The sequence below is a fragment of the Saccopteryx bilineata genome, chromosome 2 (genome assembly GCF_036850765.1).
Source record: "Saccopteryx bilineata isolate mSacBil1 chromosome 2, mSacBil1_pri_phased_curated, whole genome shotgun sequence".
Lineage (NCBI taxonomy): Eukaryota > Metazoa > Chordata > Mammalia > Chiroptera > Emballonuridae > Saccopteryx > Saccopteryx bilineata.
The window spans coordinates 5,568,112-5,580,291 of record NC_089491.1 but is presented as its reverse complement, the minus strand read 5'-3'; the positions used below and the strand labels follow the sequence as shown (position 1 = coordinate 5,580,291).

Genomic DNA, 12,180 nt, shown 5'->3' with positions numbered 1-12,180 from the left:
ACCACCTGGTCAGGCATATTCTTTAATAATATGTAATGCATGCACATGGCTTGGAGGAAATTAATTTATGTAAAGTAATTGTCTTCTAATTTAGTATCCTGCCCAGAGGTGACCACTGCAACCAGTTTCTTCCAGAGTTAACCCAATGTTTACATTTAAAAAACAAAACGATGCATCTTACACACTGTTCTGCATTTTGCTTTCCCACCAGATAATATATTTTGGAGATTGTTTATGGTGGCACATTTCGAGCTGCCTCATTCTTACTAATGATGCCCAGCGTGGCTGGGCCATCATTTATTTAAGCCGTCCCCTGCTGGCGGATGTTTAAGTTGTTTCCAATCTTATGCTGTTATAAATAATGCTCTTATAAGGTGGCTTTCAAACCTTTTTTAAAAATCATGGTTTGCTGTTAAAAACCATTTTATATCACCAGTCAATACTCACATTAATAACAATAGGTTCGTGAAGCCCTGCTTACTCTTAGTATATGTAATGCACTCGGATATTTTGTATTCTATTCTTTTCTGAGGGTTTGGTTTTGTTTTTTAAATTCTGGTCATAATCCACTAAACTGATTCATAGACCCCTTGGTGGGTCGTGTCCTGCAGTGTGGAAACACTGTACATACTTCTCAGTGGACAGCGGAGTGTGTGCCAGAGAAGCCGCCAGACCTGAGGGAAGACCCCTGCATTCCATCTGTGTAGACCACACCCAGTTGCCTTCTGGGGGAATGGTGCAAGTGTGTTTCCTCCCAGAAGATGGGAGAGTGCATGTCTTGCCTCACCCTCAGCAGCAGCGTGTTAGCGGACTTGTGAAAACATTTCTTACTGATGAGTAAAGCTCGTATCTTGTTATGTTTCATGTGCGTGTATCATATTTTGAGTGATCCCTATGCCATTTATTAAACTCATCTTTTCCTACATATCTTAAATACACCAAATTTACACACGTATTTAGGTCTTTTGATCTCTCTTCCATTGGTCGGTCTGTCTGTGCGTACGTGTGCCAATACCAGACTTTTAATTCATCATGGCCTTGTAATATTTTAATATCTAGTAGGGCTTTTCTTTAGCGTTTTTATGACTATCCTCACACATTCATACAAATGCACATACTGTGTGTGTCTATAATATACATATTTAATGTTCTTTTTTCACACGTTAACGTCTTGTGGCCAGAGTCCTGTTGCCAGTATCTATCTGGTGCTTTTCGCAGTGGCAGACATCTCTGCATCAGCACTGTGGTTTGTACGACAGACAGCCTCGTCTACTGTTGTGTGTGGAGGTTAGTCTTAGGAGTTTGTTTCTTGGGTCATTGTTCCTATCCCAGATGGTGAGCGAGGTCCTTCCATTCTGCAGGATGTATTCCAGGATGGTGGGCCCTTTAAAACCTTGCCTTCAGACACCAAGGGTGGCTTTTTAATGACTTAGAACAGCGGAGTGAACCTAGAGAGGGTGATTTCATGCAGCTGCCACATTGCTTCTCTTTGGTGCTGTTTGTACAAGGTAAGCCTGCTGCATCATGCCATCCATTGAGCTTTGTAGTGAACAAGGCAGTGGTCTCTTTTCTCTGGAGTTGTTTAGTCAGCATCCTTGCAGGCAGATGGAGGCCGGCCTGGTCTACTCAAAGGGAAAGAGCAAGGCCTATGTGTGGGATGCATGATTTGCAGAGTTTGAGAGTCAGCCCCTGAGGAAGACAAACCCTCTTTCTAGAAACCGGTGTGTGCCAGGGGCTCCTTGCTCTCCAAGTGGAGCACAGGAAACTCATCTGACCAGGCAGTGTCCCCCACTGAGCAGCTGACCCAAGTGTCCGAGGCCTCTTGCCCTTCTCCCTCCCCGGCAGACATCCTCCCTTCAGCGGTCTGAGTACTGGAGCCTTCAGGGCCCGTGGCGCCCTCAGGCAGATGATCTGTGGAAGCTCCTCTCTGTGAGGGCTGTACTTGAGGGGACCTTGCTGGGCGGGTGGGATCCTCTTCCTAGAATGAACGGAGCAGCATCAGAACGGAGAGATACCGCAGTGATGCCTGAGACTGCGGCTCAGCATTGACAGAGCCGCTCACGCAGAGCTTTGCTGTGACCCTTTTTGGATTTCTAAGGGGAAAATGCAAGGTTCGTAGGAGGGCAGGCTGGGTTGACCATGTTTCTTATTTTCAGATTAGCTAATCTTTAGAAAACAACTGAATTTCAAAAGATTCTTCTCTAAGGCCCCAGAGGATTCTTTCTGTCCCGCCCTCTTGGCTCCGGTGTACCTCTCTTGCTGTGTCCCAGAACTTTCAGCAGCAGTTAGAGCCGGTCAGCCCAGCACCACCAGCTTAGGGCCCATAGCGAGGACTCGGGGTTTAGGGTTGGACTGTTGAAAGGGCCTCACCAAACCGAGCCACTGCTGTTTCCTAAGAGTCTTGAGAGCCTAGAAATGTTCAGATGCCCTGGGATTTAGTTGTCATTCTCCCATGCTTTTTCCAAATTTGTGATCCTCTGCCAACACAGTGAAATTAGACGGATTTTTCTCCACCACCTCTACCTCAGTCACTCTTAGTTCCCCTGGTTATTTGTGTCTTGCACTTTTACTCTATGGGTTGCCACTGTCAAGTTCCAGAGTTTCTTATAGCCCCTGATGGTCTTTTCTTCAAAGAGATGCCCAGCGACATTTATTTTCTCAGTCTGCTGAAGTGACAGAGTCAGGTTGACAGGAATGGAATTGGGCTTAAGCTTTAGCAGAGGTGGCAGGATGTGCCAACTGTGTAACCTCTGGGATTTAAGGATGTGCGCACCCTGGCAGTGGCTCAGCAGGCGCAGCACCCTGCGGAAAGCCTGTGGGGCCCGGCGACCTCCCCTCGGAGGAGACAGGGTGTTACTAAGTGCTGCCTTGCTGCCGCTGTGGGAGCCGCTCTCTGGAAGGCTCCCGGCCGTGGAGCTGTAAACGGCACATCCACAGGGGACTCGGGAGCTACAGGGCACACAAGTCTAAGCTCCAGCGAGCCTGTGAGGTTGGCTGTCAGGAGGAAAGCTGTTTCTGTTGAGGTTCTCCGACCAGCCCTGCCTTTCGGGTTCCTGCATTAAGATCAGGAAGAGGCACGGCCCTGGCTGAGCACCCAGAGTGTTTGTGTAACAGGCTGCATAGCATGATGATGTGCCATTCATAATGCTAATTTCACTTTCTTCTCTGAGCATGCCACACATTCCTGATGGAGTTTACCCAGTTCACTAGCAAAAGCTGCTCAAAAACTAGGCCCTAATCAGGAGGAAGCCATCCGATGCCTTGATTGTAAGAAGATAGCTGTGCAGTGCATTTAAGGGAGAGTAGTTTTAATGTTTAATAAGTGTTGGTATATAAATTTTATGTTGAAAGATGAACTAAGTCACAGGGCCTATAAATTTAATTACCGAAAGGATAAAGTTTGCCCATTCAGTGAAATCTCCCATAACTCTTCTAAGTGAGGAGCCTGTGAGAGAATCAAGTGAGACCAAGAACAAATTCTCCATGAACTAGGGCTTAGGGAGCTATTAGCATTCTATGCAATTGAAGGAACGCCATCTTTAGGTTGGGACCTCTCCTTTCAAGCTGAGGCTGAGAACTGGGTAATAAGTCTGGTTCCAGCTGGCCTGCACTGTACTGTGCCAGTGATTTCCAAGGTTGGGCGGGGGTGCTTTGACTCCAGGGAGTGCCTGCCTTCTTGGAATGGCTTTCTCTCTTCTCGCCACTCCATGGTAGGGAAAAAACACTGTTGGCTGAGCCCCAGAAAAGAGGGCTTGGAGCATTGCAGCCTGAAGTGAAGTAACTAGATACCTGGCAGACTTTTTCAGAGACAGGGCTTAAGGGCTGTCCCCACGTCCACTCCGCCCTTGTGACCTGTGCTTGTTTCAGGACTGACACCGACAAGCGTGCTGTGCGTGGGCCGGCTCGGCCGGCTGACTTCACTCCCCTAACCCCACTAACATGAGCGTGTCACATAGCGTGTCCTCAGAGCAGTTCACGTCTAGGTTTCTCCTCGCTGCTCTCAAGTATAAAAATGGGGCCTCCTGCTGGGCCTCTCCTCCCCCCGAAGGTCCTACCGTTCGGAGGCACCCTCTTGCAGAGGTATAAGTTCCCCAGAGCTGCGGAGTCTTTCTGGACAATTCCTGGTTTGCTCAGAGATTGATCTTAGTAGGATTGCTACCAAAAAGCTATAGATTAGGCCCTGGCCGGTTGGCTCAGCGGTAGAGCGTCGGCCTGGCGTGCAGGGGACCTAGGTTCAATTCCCGGCCAGGGCACATAGGAGAAGCGCCCATTTGCTTCTCCACCCCCCCCCCTTCCTCTCTGTCTCTCTCTTCCCCTCCCGCAGCCAAGGCTCCATTGGAGCAAAGATGGCCCGGGCGCTGGGGATGGCTCCTTGGCCTCTGCCCCAGGCGCTAGAGTGGCTCTGGTCGCGGCAGAGCAATGCCCTGAAGGGGCAGAGCATTGCCCCCTGGTGGGCAGAGCCTCGCCCCTGGTGGGCGTGCCGGGTGGATCCCGGTCGGGCGGATGCGGGAGTCTGTCTGTCTCTCCCTGTTTCCAGCTTCAGAAAAAAAAAAAAAAGCTGTAGACTATAAACCTCTAAGCCACAGTTTGCCATTGACTGGCCTGAGTTTTAGCAATTCGATTTTGTCATCTCACCAAGCAGCAAAAAGCAAAAAAAGAAAAAAATCCTTTTAATGAATCTTACTTGCCCTGTTAACCCTTTTAGTAGTACAAACGTCATGTACGTCCTCGTGTCTCCTGACCATCCAGAGTACAATCATACATGGATAAGGCAACATTAAAAAAAGGCAAATGTATGTTCTTGTTTCCATAAATTGGTTATCAAACAAACATGATTTTTTAAGTTAATAAAACTGTAACGAACTAATTTCATTTTTTGAAAAACTCCCAGGGCTCAGTGAGCATGAAAAAAACCCTCACTATTCAAAGGATTAAGGGTTATAGAAGGAGTCAGCTTGTATATTTGTTATTATTTTCTTCTTTTAGAGTATTTTAATTACCTGATATCACCACGTACAGGAAGTAATGGAGCCCACCGTAGCCAGCAGTCGAGGCCTTGGCCGCCATGTATTTCAGGCTTTTTCCCCTTTGGTCTGTAAAGTAATGAGCTCTTACAGCGGCAGCTGACTGGTCCTGTTCCTCTTTCTCCCTCCGGCCCGGGCATCGTCACTGTTCCCAATCTGTATTCTCCTTCCCACGTCTTTGCCATCTGGGCAAGTCTTAGGAACACCTCGTTGTGATTTTAAGTATCCTTTCTACCTTCTGGATCATTAGCTGCCCTTAGTAAGCCAGTAGATTCATTTATTTGCCTGGAGCCCACATGTTCTGTCAGGATTTTAATGTGGAATCGATTCCCGCACCACATCACTGAAGCAGGAGAAAAAAGATAGCTGTCACCGTCCACACTGCTGCCCTCTGCGGCCTTCCTTTGCCCACCCATCTCTGTCGTCGGGATGAGACCTCGTGGAGGGCTCCTTGCGCAGGCGCTGTCAGCTGTACATCTCAGAGAAGGACACAAGTTTGTGTCTGAGGCCTTCTCTGCTTCCCAGCTGAGCTGAGGGAAAGGCCGCAGGGCTCTGCAGCCCTCCTGCCCGCTGTTCCAGGTGCCCCGAAAGGGCGTGGGCGTGGGCATGGGCATGGGCATGGGCTACTGCTGGGCCTTCGCTGCTGCTTACTCTGCCCACATTGAGGGGCGGGAAGATTTACGGCTGTATTTTCTTAATCTCTGATTGTTGATTTCTAGATAACTATGTGATTATAAGTAATAATAAGTTTTAATAAGGATAATTATTTTTAGAAATGTATTTTCTAAACATTTCAACAGAACCACAAAAAGAGCAAAAACTTTTTTTTCATTTTGTAGCGGTAACTACTATGTTGAATAGTATTTATTTTCTAGTATCCACCTTCGTATTATCTCTCCCCAAATTCCTTATGTTACTTTCACTCAACATCCAGCTCTAAAAAATCAGCAATACCTTTTACGTTGTTTTTCACTAATATAATCAAGTGTTATTGAGTACCTGTTATGTGCTCACTTCTTATTTTTACATTGGGGATAAAGGATGAAAATGGATAGCTTAGGGCTTAGCTCTCACGAAGCTGGCATTCTAGCAGGTGGAGACAGACAAGCTGATAAAACGGAATTCTTAGTGGTGAGTGTGGTACAGAGAAGGAAGACAGGTGATATGACTAGTGCGGGTGATGGCTGTAGATGGGGCAGTCAGGGAAGACTCCGTGGATGTTTACACTGGGCTCAGATGGTCAGAGAGACCAGGCATGTAAGTATTAGGTAGGTGCCGTGTTTCCGTCAGGGAGCGATGCAAAGACCCTGGGCCTTTTATTGCATCTTTCTCCTTTAGCAAGTAAATTATAGCACGTGAGCACATGGTCCTATGTGGAGAGCCATTTACCTGAGGTTTCTATGTGTTAAATTAAGGCTCAGCAGCTGAGTGGAGTCGTTTGAGCTTGCGTTTGCTCTGTGGACTGAAGGCTGTCCCTGTTTTCCCCAGCTTTACGTCTCCTCAGAGAGCCGCTTCAACACATTGGCCGAGCTGGTTCATCATCACTCCACTGTGGCGGACGGGCTCATCACCACTCTCCACTACCCAGCCCCCAAGCGCAACAAACCCACTGTCTATGGCGTGTCCCCCAACTACGACAAGTGGGAGATGGAGCGCACGGACATCACCATGAAGCACAAGCTGGGCGGGGGCCAGTACGGGGAAGTGTATGAAGGCGTGTGGAAGAAGTACAGCCTCACGGTGGCCGTGAAGACTCTTAAGGTAGGGTGTCCGCGGAGCCAGTGCTGCTCAGGGCCTCGGCCAGACATGGCGCATTGAACGGGCTCTGCGCTCCGGGCCTCAGCCAGACACGGTGTGCTGTCTGCTGCGTGTGGCGGTGCCCCTTTCCGGCACCTGCGTGCTGCACGCACCTCCCAGGGCTCGCTGGTGCGGAGGAGTTGGCTCTGCAGCCTCTTCTCGTCCGTTTCTTTGTGCATGTTGAATCATTCTCATAATCGCAGTTTGTTTCCACATATGGTGAGAGCTGAGAAATGCTGTGGGTTTTGGTGTAAAAAGATTAGTCATTTTCTTTCTGTGGTAAGAGTCTTTTGAAGCCGTGGGTTTCCGTTCTGTCTGTGTGGCATTTGAATCACTTCCTATTGAGAGTTAAGGGAAGGAGAGAAATAAAAACCTTAAGTTTTGAAAGAAGATATAACCAAAATGCATTTGACATTTCTGTGGATTTTTTGGGCAGATTTGAACGGCAGGTGCTGTTTTGTTCCTAGCAGGTACCTGTTCTCTTTCTTGTGTGTCCAGACTTTCTGAGTTAAGGGAACACTAATTAAGGCTTCTTACTAACTGAGACCCCCCCCCCCCTTCTTTCCTGTTATCTGTGGCTTTTGCCCTCTCAACTAATGCTTAGTGTTTCGAGTTTCGGGGCAGTTTTTTTCTTTTAAGGTCTTCCGGATCTTTAGGATGCCAGGGAAAGGGAGTTTTCCTTTGCAACTTCCTCACAATGTGATCCGTGTATTACCTATGGCGACAGTGTCCCCTAGTGTTGACCTGCATTATTTTCACTTGTTTTAAGTGAACTTCAACTCTGCTGATATGTGCCCAGAAATGGAGAGGGGTCCTTTTTTATAGCTAAAGAGAAAGAACAAAACCTCTGCCGCTGGGAAAATGGACCCAACTGTGTGTGTGCTTCTCAGAAGTCAGGTGCACACACCGAGACCTGTGCAGCCAAAATGCTTGTCTTTTAGGGACTCTGTCACTTCCCTGAGGCACAGTAAAATGGCAAGTGCAATTTCTGGCTAATATAAAGTGACACTTCAGAGCAAAGATTACATTCTCCAGATCTAGAAACCAGAGAAGGCTTCCTGCCACTATACGGAATGTGTTCCCTTAGATTTGTCCTTGGGGCAACACTGACGCTCGTGAGGCGGCGGGTCACCTTGAGGACTCCTGGATATCTTCTCTTTTCTTTTTTTAAGTGAGAGGAGGGGAGATAGAGAAGCAGACTCCCGCATGTGCCCCGACCGGGATCTACCTGGCAACCCTCATCTAGTGCCAGTGTTCAGATCAACTGAGCCATCCTCAGTGCCTGAGACCGATGCTCAGACCAAATGAGCCACTGGCTGTGGGAGGAGAAGAAACAGAGAAGGGGGAGAAAGAGGGGGAGAGGAGCAGATGGTCTCTTCTCCTGTGTGCCCTAACTGGGCATCAAACCTGGGACGTCTGCATGCCAGGTTAATGCTCTATCCACTGAGCCGACTGGCCAGGGCCTGGATATTTTCCAGATCGGATTTTTTAAATTTAAATCTGATTGATTGATTGATTGAGACAGGAACATTGGTCGAGCTGCTTCTGTATGTGACCTGACCGGGGAATTGAACCGGCAGCCTCCGTGCTGGGATGACACTTCAACCAGCCGAGCTATCCGGCCAGGGTTTTATTTATTGATTGATTTTTAGAGACAGAGGGTGGGGGGAGGGAAGCAATCATTTGTTGTTCCACTCAGTCGTGCCTTTATTGGTTGCTTCCCATGTGTGCCTTGACCGGGGATCGAACCCGCAACTTTGTTGTTTTGAGACAATGCTCTTAACTGCCGAAGCTAACCAGCCAGGGCAATTTTTAAAATTTTTAATAGGTATTTATTGAGTTCCTCACTTGTATTTGCTAAACCCTGGGTTTAACCCTGGGTTTGTGAAAGTGAATTAGATTTCTTCACTTCAGGCTAGTCTGCGTAGTTAGAATGGTCTAGTTCGTGGTAGATGGTCTAGTTAGTAGGAGAATTAGACAGGCGTATAACATTAATTGTAGTGCAGTGAGATAAGGGCCATGCTAGAGAAACAGGTGGAGGGCAGCCAGGGCCAGCATGTCAGAAGGCTTCAGCCCGGCTCTCACGGGTCAGGCGTGGACAGGGAGGCCAAGTGCATGTGCTGCAGCGTCTCAGTTCAGTGCACAATGAGGACACGGCCAGGGCCTTGACCAGCTTGAGAACCTGTTAAAGGCTTAGGCATCACCCACACCTTTGCCAGGATTTGCAAAAGTGAAACAAGGAAGAATAAAAGTACGAAATCCAGGCGAGCTTGTTTGAAAACTTCAAGCTGTGGGTCTTGCACAGCTTGAAGGGTGGGGAAACAGCCCAGGAGCCGAAGCTGTGGTGTGTTTTCTGGGGGGCGGAAGGGAGCTTCAGTAGGGACCTCCTGGAATTTGGGCACTGGTGTTTTCTTATGCCAGTGAATCCGGGTTATCCACAAGGGGAGGTTTTAGAATATGCTTCTCTAATGGTGTACTGTATTATTAAACTTTCTATTATTTTAATGAATTCCCCCAAGAGACTTATTACCTTATGGTCCCAAGTTACAGGATCTGGTTGCATGGAGTTCTGCGAGTAGTCACCCTGTCAGTGGTTCTCAACCTGTGGGTCGCGACCCCGGCGGGGGTCGAACGACCAAAACACAGGGGTCGCCTAAAGCCATCGGAAAATACATATTTATTATACAATACATTTTTAAAGCCATCAGAAAATACATATTTATTATACAATACATTTTTAAAGCCATCGGAAAATACATATTTATTATACAATACATTTTAAAATAAAATATGTATTTCCGATGGCTTTAGGCGACCCCTGTGTTTTGGTCGTTCGACCCCCGCCGGGGTCGCGACCCACAGGTTGAGAACTGCTGCCCTAAGTGGTAGCCAGCCATTCAGGGAGAGGGAAATGCATCATCTTCTAGAGAGATGTTAATCCAAAATACAGTATAAGCAAGTACCAGATAAATGATCCCTCCTTACCCCTCACCCTGCACAGAAAATGTGTTTCCACTTATCAGATAAGACTGGTGTCAGCACTATCTCCACTACAGAAGCTGAGAACTCTGAGGGGGTTCTTCGTGACAGTAATGGCTGATGTTTATTGAGCTCTTACCACGTGCCTGGCAGAGTTCTGGGTGTCTTGCCTGTAGCATCTCATTGAAACCGTACAACAGCTTTGAGAGCAGGGTAGTGCTCTTGCCACCATCTCGAAGCTGAGAAAGCTGAAGCAGGGGGAGGTTAGAACCTGGCCTAGAGTCCCACAGCTGGGAGGGAGCAGCAGGGCTGGGCTTCAAGTGCGGCCCTCCTGCTCCAGAGCCCACGTGCAGTGTGTTGTCACGCAGGTTCTTACTCCTCATGTACCATGAAAAGTAGATACATAAACCATGGCTGTGAAGCTTAAAAATCACCTTCTCTCTCCCCCAGTCACTTCCCTCAGAGGTTATGGACCTGATCTACCTTTCTCTTCCAGGCTCCTTAGAAAACTTTCGCAGTTCTAACTCAGCACCTCTTTGTTCCAGACCTCACTGGGCCCCCAAATCAGTCTCCTCTCCCTTCCTTTTTTGCCTGAATTGTATCGCTGGCCCCTCAAAGGACAGAGCCAGCTTCTCAACTAGCAGGGGGAACAAGGCCCTACTGTTAACTGTGACTCTTACGGAATCATTAGGCTGCCTTGGGACCTGAAAGTTCAGGGCATAAGGAAGAGCAGAAGAGAGCACAATAGAAGGAGGCACAAGGCTGACCCCTATGGATGGGACACTGGAATTACAGCCAGGGCCCGCTGATGGGGACTGTTTTGAGTTTTGATAACAAAAGTCCAGTGGGCTGGACTTCACCCTTGTTAAAGGCAGGATGTGCCTACGAGAACCTTCAGGTATGAAAAGCCCCAAGTTTCATGTGAGCTGTATTCCAAAAGTTAGTTTGTAAGTCAGCTTTTTCTGTGGAACAGAATTTGGAAAAAAACCTACTCTTTTAGTCTAGTCTAGTTGTAATGTTACGATTGAGTCATAAGCTGACTTGACTAATTTACCCTGAAAATAGCGGAACACAACATTGTTATAAAATGTTGACTTAAAATTGTACCCAATTGTTTACCTATTTTTCAGATGGTAAGATACGCACTCTTGATTTAAAAATTTTTTTTCTTTTAAATTAAAAAATTCATTTTAGAGAGGTGGCAGGGAGAGAGAGAGAGAGAGAGAGAGAGAGAGAAGGGAGAGGAGCAGGAAGCATCAGCTCCCATCTGTGCCTTGACCAGGCAAGCCCAGGGTTTCGAACTGGTGACCTCAGTGTTCCATGTCGACACTTTAACCACTGCACAGCCACAGGTCAGGCTACTCTTGATTTTTGTCTTTCCAGAACTAGTCCACATGTGCATTATTTTTGACCATACGGCAGTGTGCTGTAGACACTGCTCTGTGCCTTCTGTTGTCCACTTAACGTAACCTGACAGTTGATCCTTGTCAGCACACGTAAGGTGGTCTTGTTTCTGTGTGGCTGTTTTTAGTATTTACCAGCCCTCCAGAGCGTTAGTGTTCTCTGGGGTACTTGGCTCTTCGGGGCAGTGCCGTGGGGATGCTCCTCATTGGCATGTACAGTGGAAGGTCCTGGTGGGTCAGCTCCTCGAGCAGAGCAGCTGGCTCAGACCACGTGCATTTCTGGTCTTGATCCTACTCCCGATGCCTCCAAGGAGCTCACACCAGCAGGGTGTGCACTCCACCAGCGGTGTTGGGGAGCGCCTCACCAAACTCAGTATGCGTTTGTTTTGGGTTTTGTGTCGTCCCCCCCGAAAATAGGTCTTATTGGAGAGCTTCTGAAACAAGCAGAGAAGGAGGGGTTCCATGAAGCACGCACGCTGGACAGTGCATGCAGTGGCTCGCTCACCTCGGAGGGGACTGTGCACAGGGAGGGGCTGCACAGGGAGGGGCCCCTGTCGCTGCGCTGCACTTGGCCTTGTAGAGGCTTCTCTTCTGGCCGCTTAGCTGGATACAGCAGCAGAGTTTGGGGGCCAGAGTTCTGGGGCTTCTGCGAGGTGGTTTCTTGTGGTCTTTTTGCTTAGGCTTCAAGTCCCACATCTGGTGTGTGAGCCCCTTCCTCAGTCAGCTCAGAAACTCTGCTCCACTGCCCAGTGCTTTTAAGCGTGTCGATCCTGCTCCACCTGATGGGTGGAAGGCGGTACTTCCCTGTGGTTTTAACCTTGCTCACCTCACATTCGGGTAAAAACAGAAATAAGGGGAAACTGATCTCTCAGACAGGAGCCCTGGTCCAGGGCCAGGAGTCCCTGCCGAGAGGGAGGCAGAGAAGCCCTAGGAGTTGTGCTGCAGCAGTGGGGTGTGGAGCCCTTTGTAAAAACGGT

General features: G+C 48.3%; 1 protein-coding gene across 2 annotated transcripts in view; it reads left to right on the top strand.

Moving 5' to 3' along the window:
* ABL1 (ABL proto-oncogene 1, non-receptor tyrosine kinase) overlaps nucleotides 1-12,180 on the top strand; it is a 140,322-nt gene that overhangs the window by 111,843 nt on the left and 16,299 nt on the right. For both annotated transcript variants that reach the window (XM_066255939.1, XM_066255940.1), the window contains exon 4: nucleotides 6,513-6,785. In XM_066255939.1, the coding sequence (XP_066112036.1) occupies nucleotides 6,513-6,785 (273 nt within the window). The remainder of the gene's footprint in view (nucleotides 1-6,512; nucleotides 6,786-12,180) is intronic.